A 23,432-nucleotide genomic window follows, 5' to 3' on the forward strand; every position below is an offset into this window, starting at 1 on the left:
CAGGACCTGGCACTTGGCCTTGTTGAACCTCATACAATTGGCCTCGGCCCATCGATTCACTGATGGGCCTTGTCCACTGCTCACCACATCTACAGAATGGTTCTAGCATCCAGAAGACAGGAGTCCGTAGCTCTTCTCAATGTGATAGAGTGCCATAAAAAGCCTTTTGATGATTTTATTCAAGCGTGCTGATAAAAAATATGGTGTTGATATGGTCAAATGAATTTTTTATTAACAAGAAACACAGCAATTCACCATATTCCCTTCAAAGTAGTATAAATGCACTGCGTTGCTATCTGAACTAGTTAGGCTTGGTATTGATGAGTGTTAAAGAAAAAAAATGTTCATCAGATACTGGAGACAAAAAGTTATTACTTCAAGCCAGACTTTAAAACATTTTCAAACAAACAAACAAACAACCCCCCATAAGCAATAATTGAATTAAGCCCAGAATTAAGGTCAGCTTACCCACCCTCATAACAGTTTTGTGGAGAACCCCCTTGACAGGTTATTCCAAGCCACTTCAGCTGCCTTAGACTTTCATCACTGCTATAGGTCAGAAGGTAAATTAAAAGGAATAATAAAGAATGAAAGGTCTCAACATACTATTTATTCATGACTCTATTCTACCCTTTCATCCACTGCTATCCACTTTATTCAGGTTCAGGGCTAAGTATCCCCCTCAGTCCAGTATTAAGAGATTTTTCAATTGTTTAGCTGAAATAGGTACCAATAGGAGGTTTAGACAGCTGAGAAATGCAATGAAGGAGATGATAGCATCAACTCCTGTTACGGCAGGCAATGCTCCTACACATTAAACCAAAGCAGTTAGCCCTCTTTACAAGGGAATGTGTTTGTTTAAGATTGCACATTCTTTAGAAGCATTTTATACTACAAGAACATATAGTAAAGGCTGGTTTCTGATCCCTGGTCTCCATGTGGAGCATCATAAAGCAAAACATCCTTACTTGTTGGGGCTCAGTCAGACTCCTATTGAAGTGGATGAAAACTCTGCTATTGATTTCCACATGAGCAAGACCTCAAGCATCTAACAGAATACTCCTCACAGAAGTCTTGCTCTGCGGGGAAGAAGACACTAGAATCCTTCAGATAAATGCCAACAATAATCCTCCACAGACAGTAGCAGAAATTATACCAGCCTGAAAAATACATAGTCAGTGTCTCTCTGGACTCAGGTCTCTTTTACATCATGATGCACTTTATGCCTTTGTATAGGAAACCGAAGAGTGCACTGGAGAAGGGAGGTTCCGACATTACACATTAACTGTGCACATACCTGAGTATGAAACACATATTTCAGGAACATATTTTGTTAACCTGGCACACTCCACATGTGGAAGCATGCCATGGTGCAAGCCTCCTGCACAGCCAGTGGTGCAAGCTTCCCTGTCCAGGTGTCATCTCCTGCACCTTTCAGGAGAATCACTGACCCACGGCAGCAAACACAGAGAGGTTGTGCATTTGGGGTGCTGAGCCAGACAAGCAACAGGCTATCCTGGAGTCAACAAGGCACATGAGTGTCACCCTTCACATAGAGCTTCTGCCTTGAAGATGAGCTCAAAGTTTTATTTGGGAATTTAGTGTTAGCTCCATATTAAGGGCTTCAAAGATACTCAAACAGTGGGAGCCACTGAAAAGAGCTTCAAAGTCATGAGACTCCCTAGCAAGCTAGAAAGCCTACACTGGCCTCTTATCCCAGGCTACCTGCCCTTTGCTTGGGGAGATGAAGTCATGGTAGTAAATGTGCCATGGAAATGATCTTCCCAGGAAAGTCCACTGCGAAGAGACCTTTGCCAGGTTTGCACTAGCTTCCCACAGTTAGTGTGACTGAAGAATTTCAATTCCATAAACCACAAGCAAGATCAAGATGGCAGGCTGCGAGCTTGTTTATAAATCTCAAACGTAGTTAGCTCTGCACATAGCCACAGACTCAGTCTACTGCATGAATATGCCCTAAGCAGTAACTGTAAAGGCCTGTCTTCCACCCTTCACAGCTCAATATGCCCCAGCCTGTATTATAATATCATCTGCCTGGAAGGAGGCATTAGCCTTCAGTAGTTAGAGAATCATAGACTAATTTAGGTTTGACCTCCTGAGGTCATCCAGTTCAACCTCCAGCTCAAAGCAGTGGTAATTTTGAAGCTGGATCAGATTGTTCAGAGCTGAGCCCAGTCAAATTCTGAACATCTCCAAGGATGGAGATTTGACAGTCTCTCTGGGCACTTGCTCCAGTGTTTGACTACCCTCACCCTGCAAAATTATTTCTTTATGCCCAGTCAGAATTTCCCTTGTTGCAGCCTGTGACTGTTGTCTCTTCTCCTTTCACTTTACAGCTCGAGAGGCAGGAACTGCAGTACCATTTCACAACCATGTGCTTTTCCAGGAATTTCCATAAGACTTACAGTGCTAAGTTGCATCAAATAGAGAACAAAATGAGAAAAAAAAGCCTGACAACATAATGCTGCTTTCCACTAAGTGTGTCAAAATACAGACATAAATAAACTGCTGTGAAAAGTCATAGTCTGGAAAGTTTGCTGTTTGAAGATAGCTACCTGCAGAGTGGGACAATATTTCCTATTTCACAAAAAACTTTGGGATGTACTCTAAACTCTTTTTTTTGGTTCCTCTCTTAATCTGTATTACCAAATGGCTTTTCTGCACCTGGTCAAGTTGCCTTATCCTCACACACAGCAGGAACTCTTACTGCATCAAGTCTCAACAGGACGTAGCTCAGCTACTTTCTACTATTATTTTCCTGTTGCATTTTTGTGAGTGTGAGGCAGACTAGATGTGCTCGATGTACTTAAGCCTTGTGTGTGTATTTGTGGAGAACAGTCTGCATATTTTGGTTTTTTCCAAACCAGGCTGGAATAATCCAATAGGCAAGACTTGGATAAACCAGTTACACTGAAGTCTGATCTTCACATTGATGAACATGGATAATAAATCTAGAAAGAAAAATTAGGCTATAGCCATAGGAAATATGATCAGACTTGTGCCCTGAATATAGATCTGGAACTTCACTCTTCAGTATTAGAGTTATGTTAACTGACCTGTGAGTTTTTCCAGAACATCAAATCCATGTTTCAGAGCAATGATATCAAGAAAAGAGACTGTGCCGTCTTCAAACCTAAGGAATGGAACAAATGAGCACAGTAAACAAATCATGCAGTTACGGTACAGACTTTAAATCTATTTTGAGAGTTATTATTTTATATTCAGTGAATCAAACTCGCAGAGTGGGAACTCCTCCCTTAGGGATTCATCTTCCAGTCTTGTAGTGTCCTGTGAAGCAAAAATATAATCTTCGAAGCTATAGAGGCTCATATGAACAGTTGCTTGCACAGAGAAAGTTATATTTTCCCCTGCGTGGGCTGCTTGTGTGTTTTGGATTTTTAGAGTAATGAGTAACAGTTATGTCTTATGAGCTAATGTCACAAAGTCCTAAGATATCTTCTGACAATGTCAGAAGATGTCAGGAATAGGTGAGGAGACAGGTGGAGACTTTGTGTTCCCCCCCCCCCCCCCCCCCCCCCCCCCACTCCATTGTGATTATACCTAATACAGTTGAGTTAGAAGGCAAGAAGAGACCTTTACCTGGAGCAAAGAGGAAGATCACTAACAAGTCTCCCTCCATGTGCTCTTCCTGGAAATTAAAAATAACTGACCTGTAACAAGAGCTCTATACAAGGGTGTGGGAAAACATACATCCTCTACCAACATCTTGTAATGGAAATACCAAATGGAAACAAAAATGCTGTTTTTGATGAACTACTGCAGCCATTCCCACAGTTCAGAAGGAGAAGGTGCAGCTCCAAGGTGGGGATGTATTAGGAAGTGGTGCCAAGAGAATTTCAAGGGGGCAGAAGAGACACTATATCAAGCACCAAAATATGTTTTATTTAGGCTTTGTGTGCACTGCAGTCCACAAGAAGTTTTAAGGAGTGATCATTCAGCTTGCTTCACCACAAAGGAGAACGCAGAATAATGCTGACAACTGATGAAGTCAAAACTGTACAGAACTCCTTATCATGAAAGGCTGAACCTGGGGTCACAGCAACTCTCTAAGAAGGAGGGAGCTATCTCCAAAACTGTAACAGTTAAAGCACTCTTGAGCAAAAATACTTTACATACACACATAATAGACAAGAAAATAGGGGATTACTTTTTTTTTTGGTGGATGTATCATTTTTCAGAATGCATGCAAAAACTTTTGGTGGCACAATTAAATATTTATTGTGAAAAAGCTCAAAGGTTAAAAATGTCAGACTTCAAATGTTTTTTCTTTAATAAAATAAACCTCAATAGAATAGCATAATAGCTCTCATTTCTACAGTGATTTTTCTTACTTGTCTTCTATTTCATTTTTCTATAGTTATCAAATAATTTAAACACTACAAGTGACGCTGTCAGGTGAAGGACATGTAAAGCTTCCAAAAATATTTGGTAAAGTTCCACACAAAAGAATAACGCAAGAGTATTGTGTATACATGGTAATATGTCCAGCTGGGATGAAAGAAGACAGACAGAGGCAACAAATAATTATAAATCAAGTGGTAAGAGAAAAGTGGTGGACTGCTACAAGGATGAATGGCCCAAAAGAGACCACTCATGCTCACATCTTTCAACACAAAATAGGCCAAAGAATCCTTCTTAGGAATTTCTGAATCTTGCCTAGTAATAATTAAGAGCAAAGTTTATTGCTCCTGAACTTTAGGGAAGAAACCTCACTAGTCACCAGTGATGAAATCTAAAATTACCACTTGTCATTTGAGAGACCTAACACCAGGAACATTTTCACAGAGACCTGTGGACCAGTATCTGCGGGAAGCAATACTCTATCCAAAAAGCCAGAAAAATTGGGGGAGGAGGAGGAAGAAGAGATAAGGCAGAGGCTAACAGTGGTTTTGGAATTAAATGCAGAAAAATATTAAAAATTTGCACTGGCTGCAGGAAATGTCATCGTGGACCCACACGACTGCCAAGGAGAGATTACAGAAAGGATCCGTCAGGGGGAATTGACCTGCCCTGCTCAGTTACTGGCAATGGCTAGCAAAGCAAACAAAACACTGGGAACTAAAGACCAGAGCAGAGACACTGGCACTGAGCCCATCAACAAGACTGCACAACCCTCAACAACCTTATCATTATCAGAGTAGAAAAGCACTTGAAAGGGCAGCAAAGGTGCCAGCCTAGATCTTCAAAGGCCTCCGAATCTGACCTACAGTAAAAGGGGAAGCGAAAATTGGATTTCTGTTCATTAGATGTGATTATTAACTAAGCAGACAACTGCAGTGCAACCATTGCTAAGCAATAGAAGAGATGCATGAACCATGTTACTGCTCTAAGATCTTAAAGATTTTCATGGAAATAGTCCAGAGCTTAGGAATCTCTTTCCGTTCAGAAAAAAGAAAGCAAACACAATTGTAGGGTTTTGATCAAACATTATGCTCCAGAACAGCACAATCATTGTGGCAGTATATGCATCCTGCATTGTTTTGTCAGACCCACGTTATTTATTCTTTCTGAATCACAAAAAAAAATTGCCTGCTGGGAGCTCCATTGCAAGAACCAGAAGCCATAAAAGAATTGAAAATAATGCTAAAAATATTTGCTTAAAGATATGGGCAAGTCTCTCTTCTTACAATTTAGATATGGACTATTTTGCAACATTCCTCTCTTGTATTTTTAATGTTCATATGGCCCCCTGTATTTCTACATTACCAGCTTTCCATTTCTGATAAAAAGAGCACTAATATTTCGTTATTCCTGTAATACAAATTTACACTACTTCCAGTGCTCTTGACTCTCACGTATATGCTTCAGATTTACTGAACACTTGATGTGCAATTTCATGTAAAGCTATCATCTCCCCCATGTTTCCAGCTATTGAATTGATCATTTTTCTTTGTCCCCAGAAAAATTTACAGGAATCATCTATGGATTCTGATATTTAGCAAATCTATAAATTCTGTTATTTAGTAAATTAAGCCTTAAGTGCTACAGCAATTTAGCAATTTTACTTAGCACCACAGCAAAACATGATGGTATGAAGGGTAGCTATCCCCCCCTTGGGACATAGAGAGCTCTCTCCCAGAATATTTAACTGTATTTAAGGATTGAGAGCAAACATGCTGCTTGCATTGCAAAACATTGACTTCAATGGCTACTTTTCCGTTTGATGCAATTGATGCTTCAAATAAATTGTTTCCCCACTCAATGGCAGTTCCAGTGTTAGAATAATCAGTTTAGGACGAAGTTCATTTGAATGCTGGTCTAGAAGCCATTTCCTGAAGTAATAAAGGTTTTGTGACTGGTCATGTATAAAGGATACTTACAAAGCCTAATACTGCAGAATACCAACCCAAGAAACAACAGGCTTATCTCTCTTATCTAGTTCTTATTATAATTGATCCCACTTAATCACATCTGGGATGAGCTCAATTGCTTAGCTGATTGTGTTTGTGAAAAGCTGATAGTGTTTCACATCAACCTGCTACCTGGCAAACTGGTTAAACAGCTTGTAGTGTAACGAAAAACAGCGCAGCCTGCCTAAATCTATCACGGAGTTACAAAGCTGATGAACTGCTCTTCTTTTCCAAGTCACGCAAGACCTCTGTTTCTAGAAGCAGCAATTTTTCCTTTGAGTCATGAGAGAAAACTATTGCTTACAGAGAGAGGTCCCACCTTTAGGATCTTCCTAGGGATGGAGATAGGCTAGTCTTTCTTTGAATTCTTGTTCAATTGGTTGTGGTGACACTTCTCTGTTAGGCTTCTGTATACAAATGTTATTTTCTAAAGCCACTATCCCACACTTCAGGGCAACTGAAACAAGGAAGGAAACTGTGACATCTTGGGCAGTTTGAATTCATCCTCTCCTTAGCCAGGTCCCTTTTACATGGAAATACGATGACAAGAGTCATGGCCTGAACAGATGTGGTTGAAAATAAAGGCTTAAGGCCTATCGTTAATAAATAAAGGCTTAGGCCTAAGCTTAATAAATTGTTATTGTTAATAAATAAAGGCTTTTGTTAATTGTTAAAGGCTATTGTTAATAAATAAGGGCTTAGGCCTACGCTTAGGCCTAAATAAAGGCTTAGGCCTATGCTTAAGGCCTAAACAAACAACTTATGTTTAAAGAGAGGACTTATAAATAAAATTTGGTGGAAGACAAAAATATTACCCTGGAGTTGGACAGCACTGACTTAAGTCAGGAATCCAAAAGGGCCCTCAAGACCAATCAGCCAATGCTGACGTAGTGAAATATCTTGCATAACGTAAGCTATTCTGTATATGGAAAGTATACAAGGCACAGCTTTTAAGTATTTTGGGTGGGAGCACCTGCCTTTGGCTTCTGGGAAGGCTGACTTGCTTAGCAGCCAGATGAGTGATTCAGCTGGTTCTTTTTCAATTAATTTCCCTGGACAAAGTAAATCCAGACACAGAGCCACTGCACATGTGCAATTTCTGTCCAGAACACAGCCCAGAGCTTTGAAACTTTGATAAAAAACCCATCACAAGGTCAAAAATAATCCCGCTCATTTGAGAGCATTGCTGAGTCAATGCAAAGTGCAATGAAGGAGCGTGGGGGGGAACATCACTGTCAGCCAGCTTCCACCCTCCTTTACACCAGGGTAATGATTCCATTTAGGTCAAATGAGCAGAAGTCATTCCTGAGTTTCTAAAGCAGGTAGAAGTGAAACCAAATCCACAGAGAAAGCATATTTCTTGAATAAGCTGCTTTTCTTTTCTTTTTTCTTCTTTTTAAACACTCCTCAAGAGTGGAGCTGCCCTTTGAAGTGAGATGTTACACAAGTTCCTTTCATCTTTTCAATTCATTTATTTTCATCTAATTAAAAAGTACAACAATTCAGAGAGGTTCTTGGTATGCATTTAAAAGTAGTTCATTCAGATCCTGTTTTTCACCTCTTAGAGATATTCCATACCACCTCCATATGAAACAACTGTCTTAGCAAATTTAATTTTTACATTTTATACATTTACCTGTTTATTCTATATTGACATTTTCTGGAATTACAATAGCACCAAGGGTATAGAGTCAAGCTTATGGCTGTAGGAACAGACTGTTTTCAGTCACATTTGTGTTCTTAGGTTAGTAATTGCCATTTCTGATATTAGCAGGGGAACAGATCTTAATTGGTCTCTCTGCTTTCCAACATCAAAACCCAACATTTGCAGAAGGAGCTATATTTGTTTTGCTTTTCTTTAACTTAAAATACATCATTATTCGTCTATGAAACCTTTAGGGCCCTGTTCCGCTCTTTAGCACATCTATCAGCTCCTGCTGAGACAAAGTTCTCAGGTATGTTTCCAGGGTGTTTGTGGCTCTCCAGAGGACACACTCCCTTCGGTCTGGCTTTGTCTCCCGCAGATGATGCTCTTCATTTTTAGCAATTTGCCAGTTGTTTGTATTAGTCACTTTCTTAACTGGGTGAAACCCTGATCACATTAACACCGACAACTGAATTTTAAGGCAACATCATGCAAGATCAAGCATTTATCTGTGGTCTTTTTGATCCTCTACTAGTAAAACCTTTGGAACAGGATCTGATCCCCAAATCACTAACCTCAGGTACGCACTCCCTTTGGACTAAATATCTTTGTCTCACACGGTGCATGCCACTGAAGCAAGTAAATAAAATTAGGAGACAGCCTGTTGTAATGGGCATGTATGCTATCATTAAACTATGCTTTCATAATAATCCAACTTTTGCATAACTGCGTGCACAGGAGCATGCTACAGCAAGCCAAGAATTTAAATGCCAGGAGGGTAGTAATAAATGATAGACCTCTGAATAAGACACCTACTCTCACCACTTCACCGACTCCTTTTTGCCTGTTAGTGGCACATTACATGTTCATGAGAGAAGACTGTTTCTCACACAATGCAAGGAGAATGCTTATCCAATGCTCGAACAACTGCCACTTGTGGAGGAGAAAACTGAATGAATAAATCAATCCATTTTTATTTCTCAAATGTCCCTGTGCATCTCTCCCTTATGTGCAATTTGGTGAACTTCTAATTGGTAACTTTGCTCACTACCTATATCTAGAAAAATCTTCCCCTTTTGCACTGGAAGATTAGCAATCCTTGAGTCTGTTACTCAAATTGGGCTGAATGACACATTCTGATTTTGAAGATTATCAGCCCCTCAGGGCTCTGCGTTTCAGTAAAAATCACACTTCTGCCACTTTCAGCTATATACAATTTTTAAATAAAATTAGACTTCTACTAATACTATTTTTACAATTAATAGTTTACAATATATTTAAAAAAATATTTATACAAGAGCTTTGCCCATAAGCATTTAAATCACGCAACAATGAATGTTATATCTCAGAGATAACATACTCTCCCCACCAACCCCTACACGGACCCTCTAAAGTCAAAGAATAATAAAACTACTTTTTTTTTTTCCCCACCAGAACAGCCATTGGTCACAAAAAAACCTGTATTGCATTTGTCACTGGCCAAAGGTTCCCTTCCAAATTCACAAAATAGGCCAATGTAGTTTCTTTGCATTGACGGGAGGAAGGGGGAGAAACAAAATAATCTTTCTTTTTAAAATTCCATCATGCAAAGGGATATTTCCTTGAGGTATATTAAATGTAAGTCTTCAGGAACATGAGGCCTGCTGGTTAACTGGCCTCAAAGAATAATATGTTCAACTATCAGCTAGTTAGCTTGTGATTTATACTCATTCATCTTAACTTGTAACTTATTAATGTCAACAAGAACTCCATTAAGGTGCAATTCAGTGTGAGCAAGTGTACTGCAAATGATTTCTGTATCTGTCTGAGTATTTAACATTTGATATGCATTATTCTCCCATGATTAAATATCAATAATCCAAATGTTCACACCTCTGCTTCCCATGGGAAGGTAATATCCAGATATAACCCCAAGTAATAGTTAAAGTGAGCAATTTGCAAGGTGTATTTGCATAAACTGTTCACTGATCAGTTATGAGTAATGAATCATTAATAAAAATTCAAAGCCCTTTCTTTCATTTTCTCCTTAGGAGGAAAGAAAGGATGAAAGACATTCTGGAAATAAATTTTTCATAGGCAATAATCTGACCAGCTGTAATCATTTGTCCGTGTTCAGTATAAACAGATTTTATTTCCTCTTGAAGATTGAGATGCAATCTTTCATCCTTAAACAGGTGCATTTGGGGATAAAGAATAACTTTGTAATCAACTGCTAAAGACAAATCAATTTAAAATTTGGCAGACAAAAAAGGTTCCACTTGAACATGAATTTATTCTTAAAAATCCACACGTAAAAATACTGCTGTCTAATCATGTGTGCCAGTGAGGCAGACCCAGATCAATGGCCTCAGATAACGTTAACAGTAACTTATCCTCAGATAACAGAGAAAAATCCCTGATTGCTTTCCAATGGGTGGGCTCCATTCTACAGAAAGGTCTGTGCCTCAAAGCAGAGGTTACTGCAATGCATAAGCCTTATTTCCACTGCAGATAAAAGTGAATCCAGCAACATTCTGAGCACTTCATTTCCTCAGTTAGGGGGTGAAAAGACTTCTCTGATCCCATCCAGAAAGCTTCTTTCTCTAGCAATAAAAATTCTTTCCGGACCTAATTTTCAGAGGCAATGTATATCCAAGATTAGCAGAATCCATTGGGAGCTGTGAATGAAAACAGGTTCTTCACTATTAAGCCCGTCATGTTAAAACATTCTGTGTCGAGCCATCATTTGGGGCAGATTTGCTCTTCCTTCATGGCAACCTGAAAAGTAACTTAAAGAATTTCAAATGTTGGTACTGTCAGTAAGACAGAGGCTCAAAATGTGCTCATGATAGTGATACCACAAAAAAGAAAAAGGAGGTGGGGGAGTAAGGGTTCTCAACAGAAAAGAATATTTTTGCCGGAAGGCAGGAAGTTAAAAAAATAAAAAGAAATAGAGACTTTTCATGTTCCTCCAGCACTGCCTATTCTAGCAGTTTTCCAACTAAAAAGAAATACAGAGAAAGTTCCCATCTATACTTTTCTGATGCAGCTACAAAACAATCTAAGCCAAAACTCATAGGGACAGAAGCGCTTCTTGCAAATTTTGCCTTCAGCATGGTTCAGGACTGCGCAGTATCTCCCCAGATGCCAGGTCTTGCTAAATTACAGTGAACCTTCAGGTCCAGATCTTCTGCTGATGGAAACCTGGGGAGTGTCAAAGACATCACAGGCCAGCTGGACTCTGAACCACATGTCCGCATGGCAGCTGTCTTCATGGGAAACTGCACTTCTTAGCATCTTTCCACTCATCACTGACTCAGATAAAGTACAAGCAAGAAATAATTTTCTTTTTTATAAAGTGGAATGAGTATTAAGTGGATGTCAGAAGCCTTCATGCATGTGCTGAATATTTAATAGCTGTCAGCAAGAATATAATGTTATCAGTGTTTGTTGTCTTTCACTTCTGATGCGAATGTGCACCTACGTGGAACTGCCTGTAGTTGGTGGCATATGCCAACTACAAGTAGTAACAAGTAAGTACTAAGCAGCTAAGTTCAGTTTAGTGTATGATATATGTACCAACAACACCCGGTGTATCCAGAAAGGCTGGCAGCTTGATAGAACTGGCATTATCAAATTACTGCTATAAAACAACTTAGGTTCAGAATAAGGTCTGATTAGCTAGTTTGCATGTTGAGACCTTTGTGATAACAGTAAAATTGTCAAAGCAGAATGAGAAGAGACAAATACAAGGAAGACTTCAGCTAATCAGGCATTCCAAGGTATACATGCAGCCTTTTTAGGCCTAGGGGATGCAGCCAACTGAGACTTTTACGAGGAAAAAAACCATATTCTTTCTGCCCCACTCTTATGCTTGAAAAAAAATATTACATAGTAAGATACGCTACACCAAACCAGGTGCATCCTGGCAATCAACTGTTTTACTGCAAAACCTACCAAGCTATCTTTCCACTTTGGGACCTATAATATGCTGACCTCTTCTAATGTTTTTTTCATTTTTCAGCATTGTTATGAGGCTTCCTAAGACTTCACACTACCCTGTGAGGCCAACTGATAGCATCTCACTCATAAGATGAGGACAGGGAAGTTGAAAAAGTAAGTGACTTTTCTTTCCAAGGACCTACTCTGACTGATTTGCCAAGCTTGGACTGGATATTGGGAGTTACCAAATTTCCAGAAAATTGAACTCACAACAGTGATACTGAATTAGCAAGTACTCCTAATTTCTCACTGTTTTAAGTAGTCTGCAGCTTATACTGCAGAAAGCCAAGAACCCTTTCCATGCAATTGCCTCTCCTCTTCAACAGGAGGGCTGTGATGGAGTCCCCAAGAATATTATGTTCTCATGTTATAAACAAAGGTAGCTGCTTTAGCTTTCACAGGTGTCCTGGACCTGCATTGATAAGGTCAGTAACCAAAGGAACTGGAGGTCTTCCAGTCATCTGAGTCCAGAAGAAAGGATCACCTCAACTAATGATTCGTTCAAGGACTCAGGAAAATTCTGGCATGTTACCTGGCATTGCTGATGCTTGAAGTAGGGAGCACAGAGAGATGAATCCTATCCCTTGCTTTGACAGAAAAGAGCATGAGCGCGGTAGACGAGGAGAGGTAAGGAAACAGGTAAAGAAACAGCAGAGGGTTAGGAGGATGTGCATCAATAGAGAAATAAAAAGTTTAATATTCATAGAAGCATTTGTTATGTAAGTAGTATCATCCCAGCTATCATTCAAACAGAAAACAGGATAACGAGTGGGTGAAAAAAGCAGAGATGGTTATAAGCTAAGACAATGTACGTGGGCTACAAAATGGAGGGATTGGAGGCTCTGTAGGACACTTGACATTAGTATGTGGTAGAAAAATAATCACAAATAGAAAACGTGCTAAAGAAAACACAGAAATATAAGAGAGATGGTGGTGAAGAAAACAGAACTGAATTGAAATCTCTTTGGTGAGATGTTCAAAACAAGCAGGACTAGTTGCTGAGATTCTGCTATAGGCTATGTAGCTATGCAGGAAAAAAATGTTTTTCGGTAACAACAGATACTTTTCCATCACTCTCACAGAAATAATACTACCTTAAATTTCCTACAAGCAAAACCAAGATAACAGAAATGGTTGAGTTCAACTATTCCTTAACATCAGAGCCAAAACCAAACAAAACCTGCTACAAATAAAATAATTATCTGAAAACTGGCTTTTACAAAGAGTTATACAATACACAATGGAACACTTTGAATAATAGAAACCCTGCTCAGAGGGATTACAAGTTTACATGGCACAGATGGATAAGCAACCTCAAATGAGGCTTCCAGTGTGATCGGAGCAAAATGAGATATTAATGAAATTACTTGGTCAGGAAAACAGAACTGAAGTCATCAGATACTTAGATATAGAGGAGACCTAAACTTACTTGAAGTTGAGGTTCAAAAATGCATGGAATTTGCATCCCAAAAGAATGAAAAAAGAAACAAAATGAACTCTTAGAGAAAGCCTCCAGCAATAACCTGCACTAAAAAAAAACTCTGAAGAGAGATTTTAGCACTGCTTATAAAAGCTGATGTGAAATCAGAAAAAGTGCTGCTCAGTGAAGGAAGCTACTGTTGGAAAGACAGAAAGCACAGGGATAAAGTGAGAATTCCCAAGAGCCAAGCCCTGACAAAGCAAATTAAACTGAACAGCAAACTATTCTTTATGCAAAATCAAAGGAACATATAAATAATATATAATAACACATATACTATATAGTAAAATAAGAAATATAAATAAAAAGATAAGGACAATGATTGTTATTCAATAAGCAAAGAGCTGGAAGAGGAAAAAGGGCCTGAAAACTAAATGAGTACTTGGCTTCAGATTTTAACAAGGACTCTGATGAAAAACATAGGTCAGGACAGGGTGACTCATTGCTGAAAGTGTGTGGAAAATGCGAAAATTGAAGTTATTGCAACTGGTGTGGAAACTCACTTCAAAGGTTTTAATGTACTTGAACACAGGCAGACAGACAAACTATGTCCCAGAATAGTAAGAAATTGGCATGAAAAACTCCCAGGTCCAATAACACAGGCCAGTAAACAAATTTGTCAAATCAGGAATGGAAAACAGAAAACACAATATTTCTACTGAAGAAAGGAAAACAGAGTGATCCAAGCAACAACACATCTGTTAGCTTGACCTCAGTGTTATGTACATCCTGAAAACAAGTTCTGAATGAAAGGAGAATTAAATGAGTAAATAAAAGCATGTTCAAATGCACCACGGATTATGCCAATGGAAAAATCAAGCCCAGAGAGACTGCCATTTTAAGATCTCACTATTTTTCTAGGCAAAGGAAATGCAGAACTAATTTATCTGAATTTCAGTAAAACATTACCTCTAGTGCCATATGAGAAGCTATTACAGAATAAGGATTATTGGAAGATTATTGCTACAGTAGGCTAAGAAATTGTGCTGAAAGTGGAACTATTAAGCTAGGAAAAGGTTACCTGTTTAGTTTCTCAAGCACTGGTTTTGGGACAAGTATCTATTTTAGTAGTCTCAGTAATGATCCTGGCATAAAAGGTAGGAATGTGAAGATAAAACAGCCAGCTGAAGTGAAATCTGGAGATTGTCAATGCAGAAGATGGGGCTGTATAGTGTGTGCAGTAAGAAACAGATAATGTTGAAAACCCTAAAAACAGAAACAAGATGAAATGTACAATATGCTACAATGTATGATAAGTACATCATCGTGCATAAACCCTATTATGCAGTTAGGGATTACTGACATTAACTTCTGCCATGAACTGGAGGAGTGTCACCTGAAACATCAGATTTATTAGTTGATCAGATCAGTTATCAGCCATCAGCATGACAGACAAGAAAACATGGTAGAACTTACAGATAGAAAAATATTAACACCATTAAAAAAGGTCTGATAAGATTTTCTGTGGCATACTGTGTATGATGATCAGAGAAAAGGAAAGGCCATCTTATAGAAGTGTTCAGTTCACTTAGTGTGAAAATTCAAAGCTAAATTCAAAGCTCATTAAAGCTAATTGCTCTTGGTATTTCTAGAGACGGAAGAGGTGGGTAATAACCAGGGAGGAAAAAGAGCTGTTTAAGCTGCAGGACAAAATGCAGATAAATAACCAAACTGACCACAAGATAATACAGACTGCAAATTACAAGTCTTGTGTCCATCTGAGATATGAGATTATAGAATAATTTTCTATCAGGAGTAGAAGGAACAAACCAAAACCAACATGGCCTCCCTCCCCTGTGCCAAAGGTCTCCCCCTCATTCTGCACACAGGCTCAGTATAAAGAAGGGATTATATAGTGTGGGTGTCTTTGACAGCAAATAGGTTGATTAGATGACCCAGAAGTTTTTTGCCCCTCCTAAGAATCCAATAAATGGAAATGCCAAGATAGCAACTCCTCTCACTTTATGAAACTGCATATAAAAATTACATACAGAAGTTTGTAACTTTGAGAACCTCTGAAAACCCTGGAGTCATCCCTCTTGATTTTCCTCTGACCAAGTCTGTTCCATTTCACACCCAACTAAGGCGGCACTGTCTTGTGCAACATCAGTTGTATAAAGAGACTACTGAGACAAAAGAAATGCACTTACTAACAGCTTTTTCCTTATAAATTTGCATGCATGCTCTACCAGCCTGACAGTATGTATCAACTAGTTCCATATGCTTCCAATAAGGAGGGTCTCTGGTGATGGTGGTGAGGAACAAAAAGATAATTTTATTTAGATTAATTGTCACGGAAGTAAAAGGTAATCTTGACAGCTGTATGATTTTATAAAATGATGTTAACACAGTAAAAATGAAAATACCCACCTCCATGAAAGTTTTTTTCATGTAAAAGTACAGAAATTCTCTCTGCTTCAATCATACCAGACACAAAAGAATCATCAAGAAAGGAAAATCATACAGTGACATAGTAATATGAAATACTAATTTGAAAAACTCAACATGCACCAATACAGTAAGTCATCTATTCTCTCTTATCAATAAAATACTTTCAAAATTCAGCTCTCAATGAGCGTATAATCCTCCTGGTTGGAAATATATTGAGGTTTTGTATATACTACAAGAAGCATAACAGTAAGCATAAGACAAAATGGCTGCATGCAAGTTTCACAGAATTGCATCCCCCACCACAGAAAAATAGGTATGTTGTCTATAAAAAGCCCACCAGAGTAGAGTTTCTCATAGTTTACCAACTGAAGACTAACCCGGGCTGAAATGAAACTACCTGCTCTTCCACTACTTTGATGGTTCAGGTACAGTACATAGATATTTCAGGGACATGCAACCAGGTAATTGAGGTTTGTAAAATAATAGGCAGTGAAGATGTCTAGTATGAGTAGAAATATCCAATAAAAGAACCAGCTGAGGTTGCTCCAAATATAAATACTGTCTCTTTAGACTTGCTAACCACTGGAGAGAACTAAATACAGCAGAAAGCAGGGAGCTCTGCATGCAGGGGATTCATAATAATATACAGAGGAAAGTGTAATCACACTTAAAAGTATGTTTAGTACTATACAAGTAATGAAGTACTTTGCAAAAACAGTGTCTTAGGAAGATAGCGAACAAAGGAAAAAGAAAATGCACATTCATTGGGTTGACATAGGCTCTGACGCAGCCAAAAGGGCGCTGCAGTGTTGTATTACAGCATGATGGTAAGCAGCACATAGCATTGCCGCCCACAGCTTGGCTGCCAGACTCTTGAATTTCCCAGTACAAAGGAAAATAATTTGCATTAACAGACTGGGAGGTCCCTGACAGCAGAAAGGTCCGCAGTGGAAAACAAATATGTATTTGGAGGGAAAAGGTACATGGAGCTGCCATTTACAAATACCTTATACAGTTTTCAGGGAAATACAGGAAGCGTAGTAGTATGAAGCCTAAAATACCACCCACCCAGTATTTTGGTGGTCAGAGGAATCCATGATCTTACATTTAGTTCAATACTAGTCTTCTGTGTCAGAGAGGAGAAATCTGGGATTTCATACAGCAGTCTTACATGCCACCTTAAAATGACACTACCAGTAGGTCACTGCAAAGTTTTGCATTCAAACCAATTATTCACATAATTAATTCCAAATACATTTCAGATATTTTAATCTCTTAATATATGTAGAAAAACCCATATAAAACCTAATAAGACTTGTCAGGCCATTCAGTATTTTGATATATCAGCTATACTTTTAGAAGACTTCTTTCCTCCACCCTCCCTTCCCAATATACATTAATGTTTGCTTTACTGGATATAATTACTGAAAAAAATCCAGTTGAGATTAGATTTCAGTTATAATTAATGATGAATGTGTCAAAGTATTATGATGTTGTTTATCACACTGCTTGCAATGTCATTTAGTGCAATAATACTAAGACATGCTATGTGACAGTTATTTAGCATTTAAGTCTTCTTAAGATGCTCTGCAGAGTATCCTGAATGTTAACTATGGGAAGATTATTTTATACAAAAGCAGCTTTAGGCAAAATGTAGCGACAAGTTGCAAGAGCCCAGCAAAAGCTCTTAAATCTTATGTCATCTACAAGCTGAAATATAATAATTAAATAATCTAGACATGTTGTAAAGCTAATGAGAAATCCAAAGGATAAAATTAAAAATTGACATTAATAGGACAGCTTAACCATATGAGGAAAAAAACAGTCTTTGTTCTTTCTGATACAATTTCTGAAAAGATATCTTCCTTTTAAATGTGTACATACACACAAAAGATTGAAACCTAAGATCCTTGGGAGGGGGAGTAATAACTTTGCATGCCATAGACAGACAGCTCAGGGTATTTTAAGGTAAGTCTGAGCTGTCCTGGTTTGGTTTCTTCTTTTCTTTGTAGCCACTAAATTAATTTTGTTTTCACCTCAGACTTAGTTCTAAAGATTTTTCTACTCTCAGGGGGTCCCCATTGACTATTCACTTGTATGCTTGTGAATCCTGTTGCTGGCCTTAGGCCTTCTTCTGCGATGAATGTGCAAGTTTGCCCTGAGGAGCTGTGTCCCAGCACAGCACAGAGCTGCTCTCAGTGACCTCAGATCTGAGAGCGATAATATTACATGTGTTGCCTATGACGACTAAACAAGATAACTGATTGCTGCATGTCTTTACCGGGAAAATATCAGCCATGGAGGGAAACAACAAAGAATATGTTCATTATTTTTATAGTTAGTATGGTTAAAATCAAAAAGTTGTAATGCTCGGCCTAAGCCTAGGTGCAAAGTCTAGTTTTAGAGAAATTGTACAAGTATATAGAAAATCAGTTCATTTTGGGATATTGTTTTCAAGTTGCAACATGCTGAAACCTCATCTTTAAAGTTCAAACTTCACAACAGAATTTATTTTGCTGTAATTTCTCACTGTACCATAGCATCCTGCGCACATATGACATGCCACGTACAATTTACTAATGTGTTGTAATTCCATCCTCCTAAACTCAAATATACTTCAGGGACACGATTCTAGTCTCTGATTAAAAAGCACAGTTCTCCACAAGTTCTTCTGAAAACAAACAAAATACTAAAAGTGCTTACAGCTCAACTGAGACATAAAATACACATAATCTTTCATCGAGTTCTGCCATTCTTGTAGAAACAATTCTGAAACATGATTACTTTAGTAAAACCTATAAATAAATATTACTAACATCTTGTTGCTATGTCTGAACTGCAAAAAACCCCTCTCTACAATTGCTTTTCAGTTGTAACCTATTAAAATAACTGATCATCTCTGTTTTCATAACAAGCATAGTCTCTAGATTTTAGGGTATCTAGCACACTAGCTCTTTTTAGGGTATTCTATGGCTAATATTGTATATTTTTTGGAGAAGGGATATACCTGATAATACACTGTCAAGAACATTTTGCCTAACGCAGTTCTGCATTTACTAAAGTTTTTAAAGCTATATTTGTTATAGCAATTCAGTTCTGCAGATACCATGTTTAATAGAACTTGACTAATGTTTTTGTTCAATTAGCTATCATACCATCTATTAAAATTCTGGTGTTAAAACTCACTGGAGCCATTTCAAAGGCTCCTTTGAGAAAAGCAGAATACATTAGTGAAGTAAGTGAAAGATTTTCGAGAGGTACAACATCTGATATTGGCACATCCATCATCACAAAAAGCTTGGAAAATTTTAAACTATGCAAAAAGAATCAGCATTTTTTACCACCTTCTGTCACCATAATAAAAAATGCAAATGATGGAATGGACTGAAGATAACATTGATTATCCATAGAGATGGATATTGAATAGCCAGAGAGATCTTGGTAAAATTTGACTCTCAAAAAGCACTTGGCCCCAGGCCTGGAAAATCTGGCTACTAATTCAAAAGTGAGTCCAAGAGCCTTTGAATTGTTCTAATCACACCCCTGCTAGCAGCAACAAGCTCTATAGGCAAATTTATCAAGGACTGTGTCCTAGTTTCGGCTGGGATAGAGTTAATTTTCTTCCTAGTAGCTGGTATAGTGCTGTGTTTTGGATTTAGTATGAGAATAATGCTGATAACACACTGATGGTTTAGTTGTTGCTAAGTAGCGCTTACACCAGTCAAGGACTTTTCAGCCTGCCATGCTCTGCTGGGCGCACAAGAAGCTGGGAGGGGGCACAGCCAGGACAGCTGATCCCAACTGGCCAAAGGGCTATTCCATACCATACGGCGTCATGCTCAGTATATAAACCGGGGGAGTTGGCCGGGGAGCAGCAATCGCTGCTTGGGGACTGGCTGGGCATCAGCCAGCAGGTGGTGAGCAGTTGCATCACTTGGTTTTTTCTTGGCTTTTGTTCCTCTCTCTCTCGTTGTTTTCCTTTTCATTACAATTTATTATTATCACTATTATTATTATTTTATTTTATGTCAATTATTAAACTGTTCTCATCTCAACCCACGAGTTTTCTTACTTTTGCTCTTCAGATTCTCTCCCCCATCCCACCGGGGGGAGGGTGAGTGAGCGGCTGTGCGGTGCTTGGTTGCTGACTGGGGCTAAACCACAACAGACTGTAATTAGAATTTGTGACTCTCTCCCCCACCTCCTCCCTGTGCTAGCAGGTAGATGTCACCAAGCAGAGTGTTTATGCAGGTAGGCTGAGAAAGAGCACCGTGCTGCTTGCTTCTGCTTATAGCACCCATGTCCGCAGAGGGAGATGGTGCCTGAGGGGTCTTCTGGAGAGACTGGCAGGGACACACACTGCTGGCTCCCACCATGGGACATACTTATGGAGTACTGGTGCCTATATGCAAGTTCTCTGTCTTTTAGATCTTGCACTTTCCCTTGGTCTCAATAGCTGCCAAGCAACCTGCTATGTTGCCTTTGCTTTCACTTTTTCCTCAAAAAGATAGAAGCTACTATTTTTAATTAAAAAAAAAAAATGTTTTCATTAACATTAAGGGAGTCATCTTGACTTCCTTCCCTGCTTTCGGGCAGATACGTGGCACTTGGTTCAGTTTATGACCAAGTTAAATCCCCGCAAACCATCCATTGATGTGGAGAAACGTGACTTGAGTAATTTCAAATTTCTTTCCTATATACCTGTGAGATATACATCCTCAATGTTTATCCTGATTAGAGTAAATTGGACACTTTCCAAACAATCGTTCACAAGCACCTGCTCAGGAACATGTTAAACCATTCAACTCAGCCAGCTGCCTTGCACCACCCTGCACAGTAAGTCAGCTCAATGCCGCTAACTACAGTTAACAAGTTATAAATTAATATCTTGTGTCCTACCATGGACATACCCATGAAGAGATGATAACAAAATACAAGCAATGTACATTAACCTAAATGCAACTCTAAGTTTATTATCTTCGTTTGCATATTTTCCTCAGTCACTATTTAAAACCAAATCTTAGTGCAGTTCTGACTGACCTTTTTGTGGTGCCCACATACAGAAGATAAATACTACTCTCCTGTTCTATGCAGGTGAACCGGAGTGTAAAAAGAAAAGAGCTGCAGTTCCCATTTTAAGATATTATGGCTTCTGTTTTCAGGTGCTGGGAATAGCTACCGTTCTGCCAACTAATGTCAACGTTGGCTTTCAGAATTTAACACAGGCTGGGGAAATAAAATCTGCAGCCACTTTCAAAAACTGTTAGACAGCAGGGATACTTATCCTAAATTCAAACAAATAAAAATTTTATGGAACTTGAAAAAGAAAGATGATCCAGATCTCTCAAATCCTAAGAATTTCCTTTAATCATAGGCTATTACTCCTTTGTGGAGTCAAAGTACACTGGCAGATTGCATACTGAATAACGAACAGCAAGTAATCAGTTTCATGTACATCTAAGACACAAAACTGCACAGAGAGACTGTCTAAAAACAGGATTTAATCTGGAATAGGACAAGAATTCCCTAAAGCAAGCAGAGAAAGAGAAAATATTTAGTCTCAGACTCTCTGAAAAGCACAATTAACATGACTGTTTAACATGCGAGGATTGCTTTAAAGTATCAAGGGACTATTTGAAGGCAACATAAAGAAGATACCAAATAACATCCATTATAAACAACAATACCACCATACATACTATGCTGTATGTAGCCTCTCTTGTCAGCAAAACTGTGTACCGTTTGAGAGGCATGTGACCAGATAACATGGTCATCTTGAGTACTTCGGGTCAGAACAAGCAGCAATGGAGCACCACAGACCATTTCGTAATTTGTAAGGTGCAAAATAAACAGCCCTTTCTTTTCTAGATCGCTTGTTCTCTTTTGCTTTCTGTAAAGGGCTGATGAATCCTTCCAAAGCAAGATGCAGTTCTTGAGAACAGCAGGTACATACATGCTTGCTCTAAGCAAACAAAGTAAGCTAGCACATCTTGGCTGTTCTACCTCCTGGGGTGTTTTGATACATACTGATTAGCCCACAGCTAATATTTATGCCAAGTAAGTGCCAAGAATTTGCACTGCTCCTCATTGGAGACACTGGGTCCTCACTCAATGCTCTAGAAGACTTCGTGCTTCTCTGAGAAAGCTTCTGCTGTGTTTAGCCAATTTCTGGGTTAGGAAAAAAATCCAGCAGCCATATATGTCTCTTACTGTATGTACATACAAAATAACTATGCTTGCCCAGGTATAATGTACATTAAAGGAAGTAGCATTGTTAGGAGCAAACAGTCTCTCTAACCTAACTGAAGATAAACTCCACGTTAGAAAAAAAAGTCTTCATCTGCGAGGCTGGTTTTGAAGTTGAACCAGCTAAACTGCATTATTTTCCGCTGAGAAAACATGCTGATAAAACTTCATTTAAGCAAAACATGTCGTAAAGGACAGAAAAATCCATGTTTACTTCCAACACAGTCAGCTAAAATCTCATTCTTCAACAATGAACGCATTGTGGCAAGAGGAGGTTAGAGATAAACTAAATTGAATATAGTGTAATTATATATAATTGTAATTGTACTGGTAATTATTTTTCTTAATTTGAGTCTTTATCAAATGGCTGAGGAAATATTTATAATGTAATTGTTATGCGCACTGGCACAATCGTAATTCACACTGCAAATACAGGGCATTCTCTAAAGCTTTTCTTAAGAGTCAAGTATAATCAGGGGATTGCAAAACAAAACCAGAAAAACAATGGAGTGAAAACAGAATAATGAGTCAACATTTCATTGGGATAATCTTACAAGGAAGATCATAAAAATGTAATTGATAAAAAAAGCCTGAAAAACTGTCACTAGTATTTAGTCTGAATGTCAACATTTTCTACCAATGAAGGATTTCTGCAAACAGGATTAACACTGATGCATCTCATATATGCCAAGAAGGTCTTACTCTCTTAGGATGCTGCTATAAGGCAATGCTAAAAGGGAAAAGACAAACGTTGAACTTTTCAGTCATAAAGAAATTCTCATTTTAGATGGTAATCAAATTGCCAGGATGAAAAGGATTCAAGGTTTTATCACTTTCTTGACTATATTTTCCCCGCAATCAGGGAAGTAATTGAAATAAAAATATTAAGACAGAATGTTGAAAATAGTACAAGGTAACACTGTCTTCTCAGATCTGCCCAGAGACTGCAAGAAGACCCAGCAGGGACCTGAACTTCCAAACCTAATTGAGGCTGTCTAGATATGTACATTATTAAACAAATAGAGAAAACACAATAGACACCATGCCTCACTGAATTTTAGTTGCCTGAGGTTGCAGAATCAAATTCATCTTTGAGTGTAAGATGCTGTCTAAAAATCAATCACTAACCTAGACAGTGTTCACTTACACTAGATATATTGAAATAAGAAAACCCCCATAGTTCTAAAATTATACTGCTAACTGTAGTTTTTTCTTCCTTTTAGGATTAGGGTTTATTCAAAGGTATATTATAAAGGAGATCATCTTACTTTTACTGTGCAGTTTAGCTTAATGTCATGCA

The 23,432-nt window shown here is 38.4% G+C and overlaps 1 protein-coding gene across 1 annotated transcript in view; it reads right to left on the bottom strand.

Moving 5' to 3' along the window:
• Nucleotides 1-23,432, bottom strand: part of MOCOS (molybdenum cofactor sulfurase) — a 225,560-nt gene that overhangs the window by 99,105 nt on the left and 103,023 nt on the right. Inside the window, exon 5 of the mRNA XM_075494151.1 lies at nucleotides 3,075-3,151. Coding sequence (XP_075350266.1) covers nucleotides 3,075-3,151 — 77 coding nt within the window. The remainder of the gene's footprint in view (nucleotides 1-3,074; nucleotides 3,152-23,432) is intronic.

Source organism: Mycteria americana, chromosome 2, assembly GCF_035582795.1.
Source record: "Mycteria americana isolate JAX WOST 10 ecotype Jacksonville Zoo and Gardens chromosome 2, USCA_MyAme_1.0, whole genome shotgun sequence".
In the NCBI taxonomy this organism is placed as follows: domain Eukaryota; kingdom Metazoa; phylum Chordata; class Aves; order Ciconiiformes; family Ciconiidae; genus Mycteria; species Mycteria americana.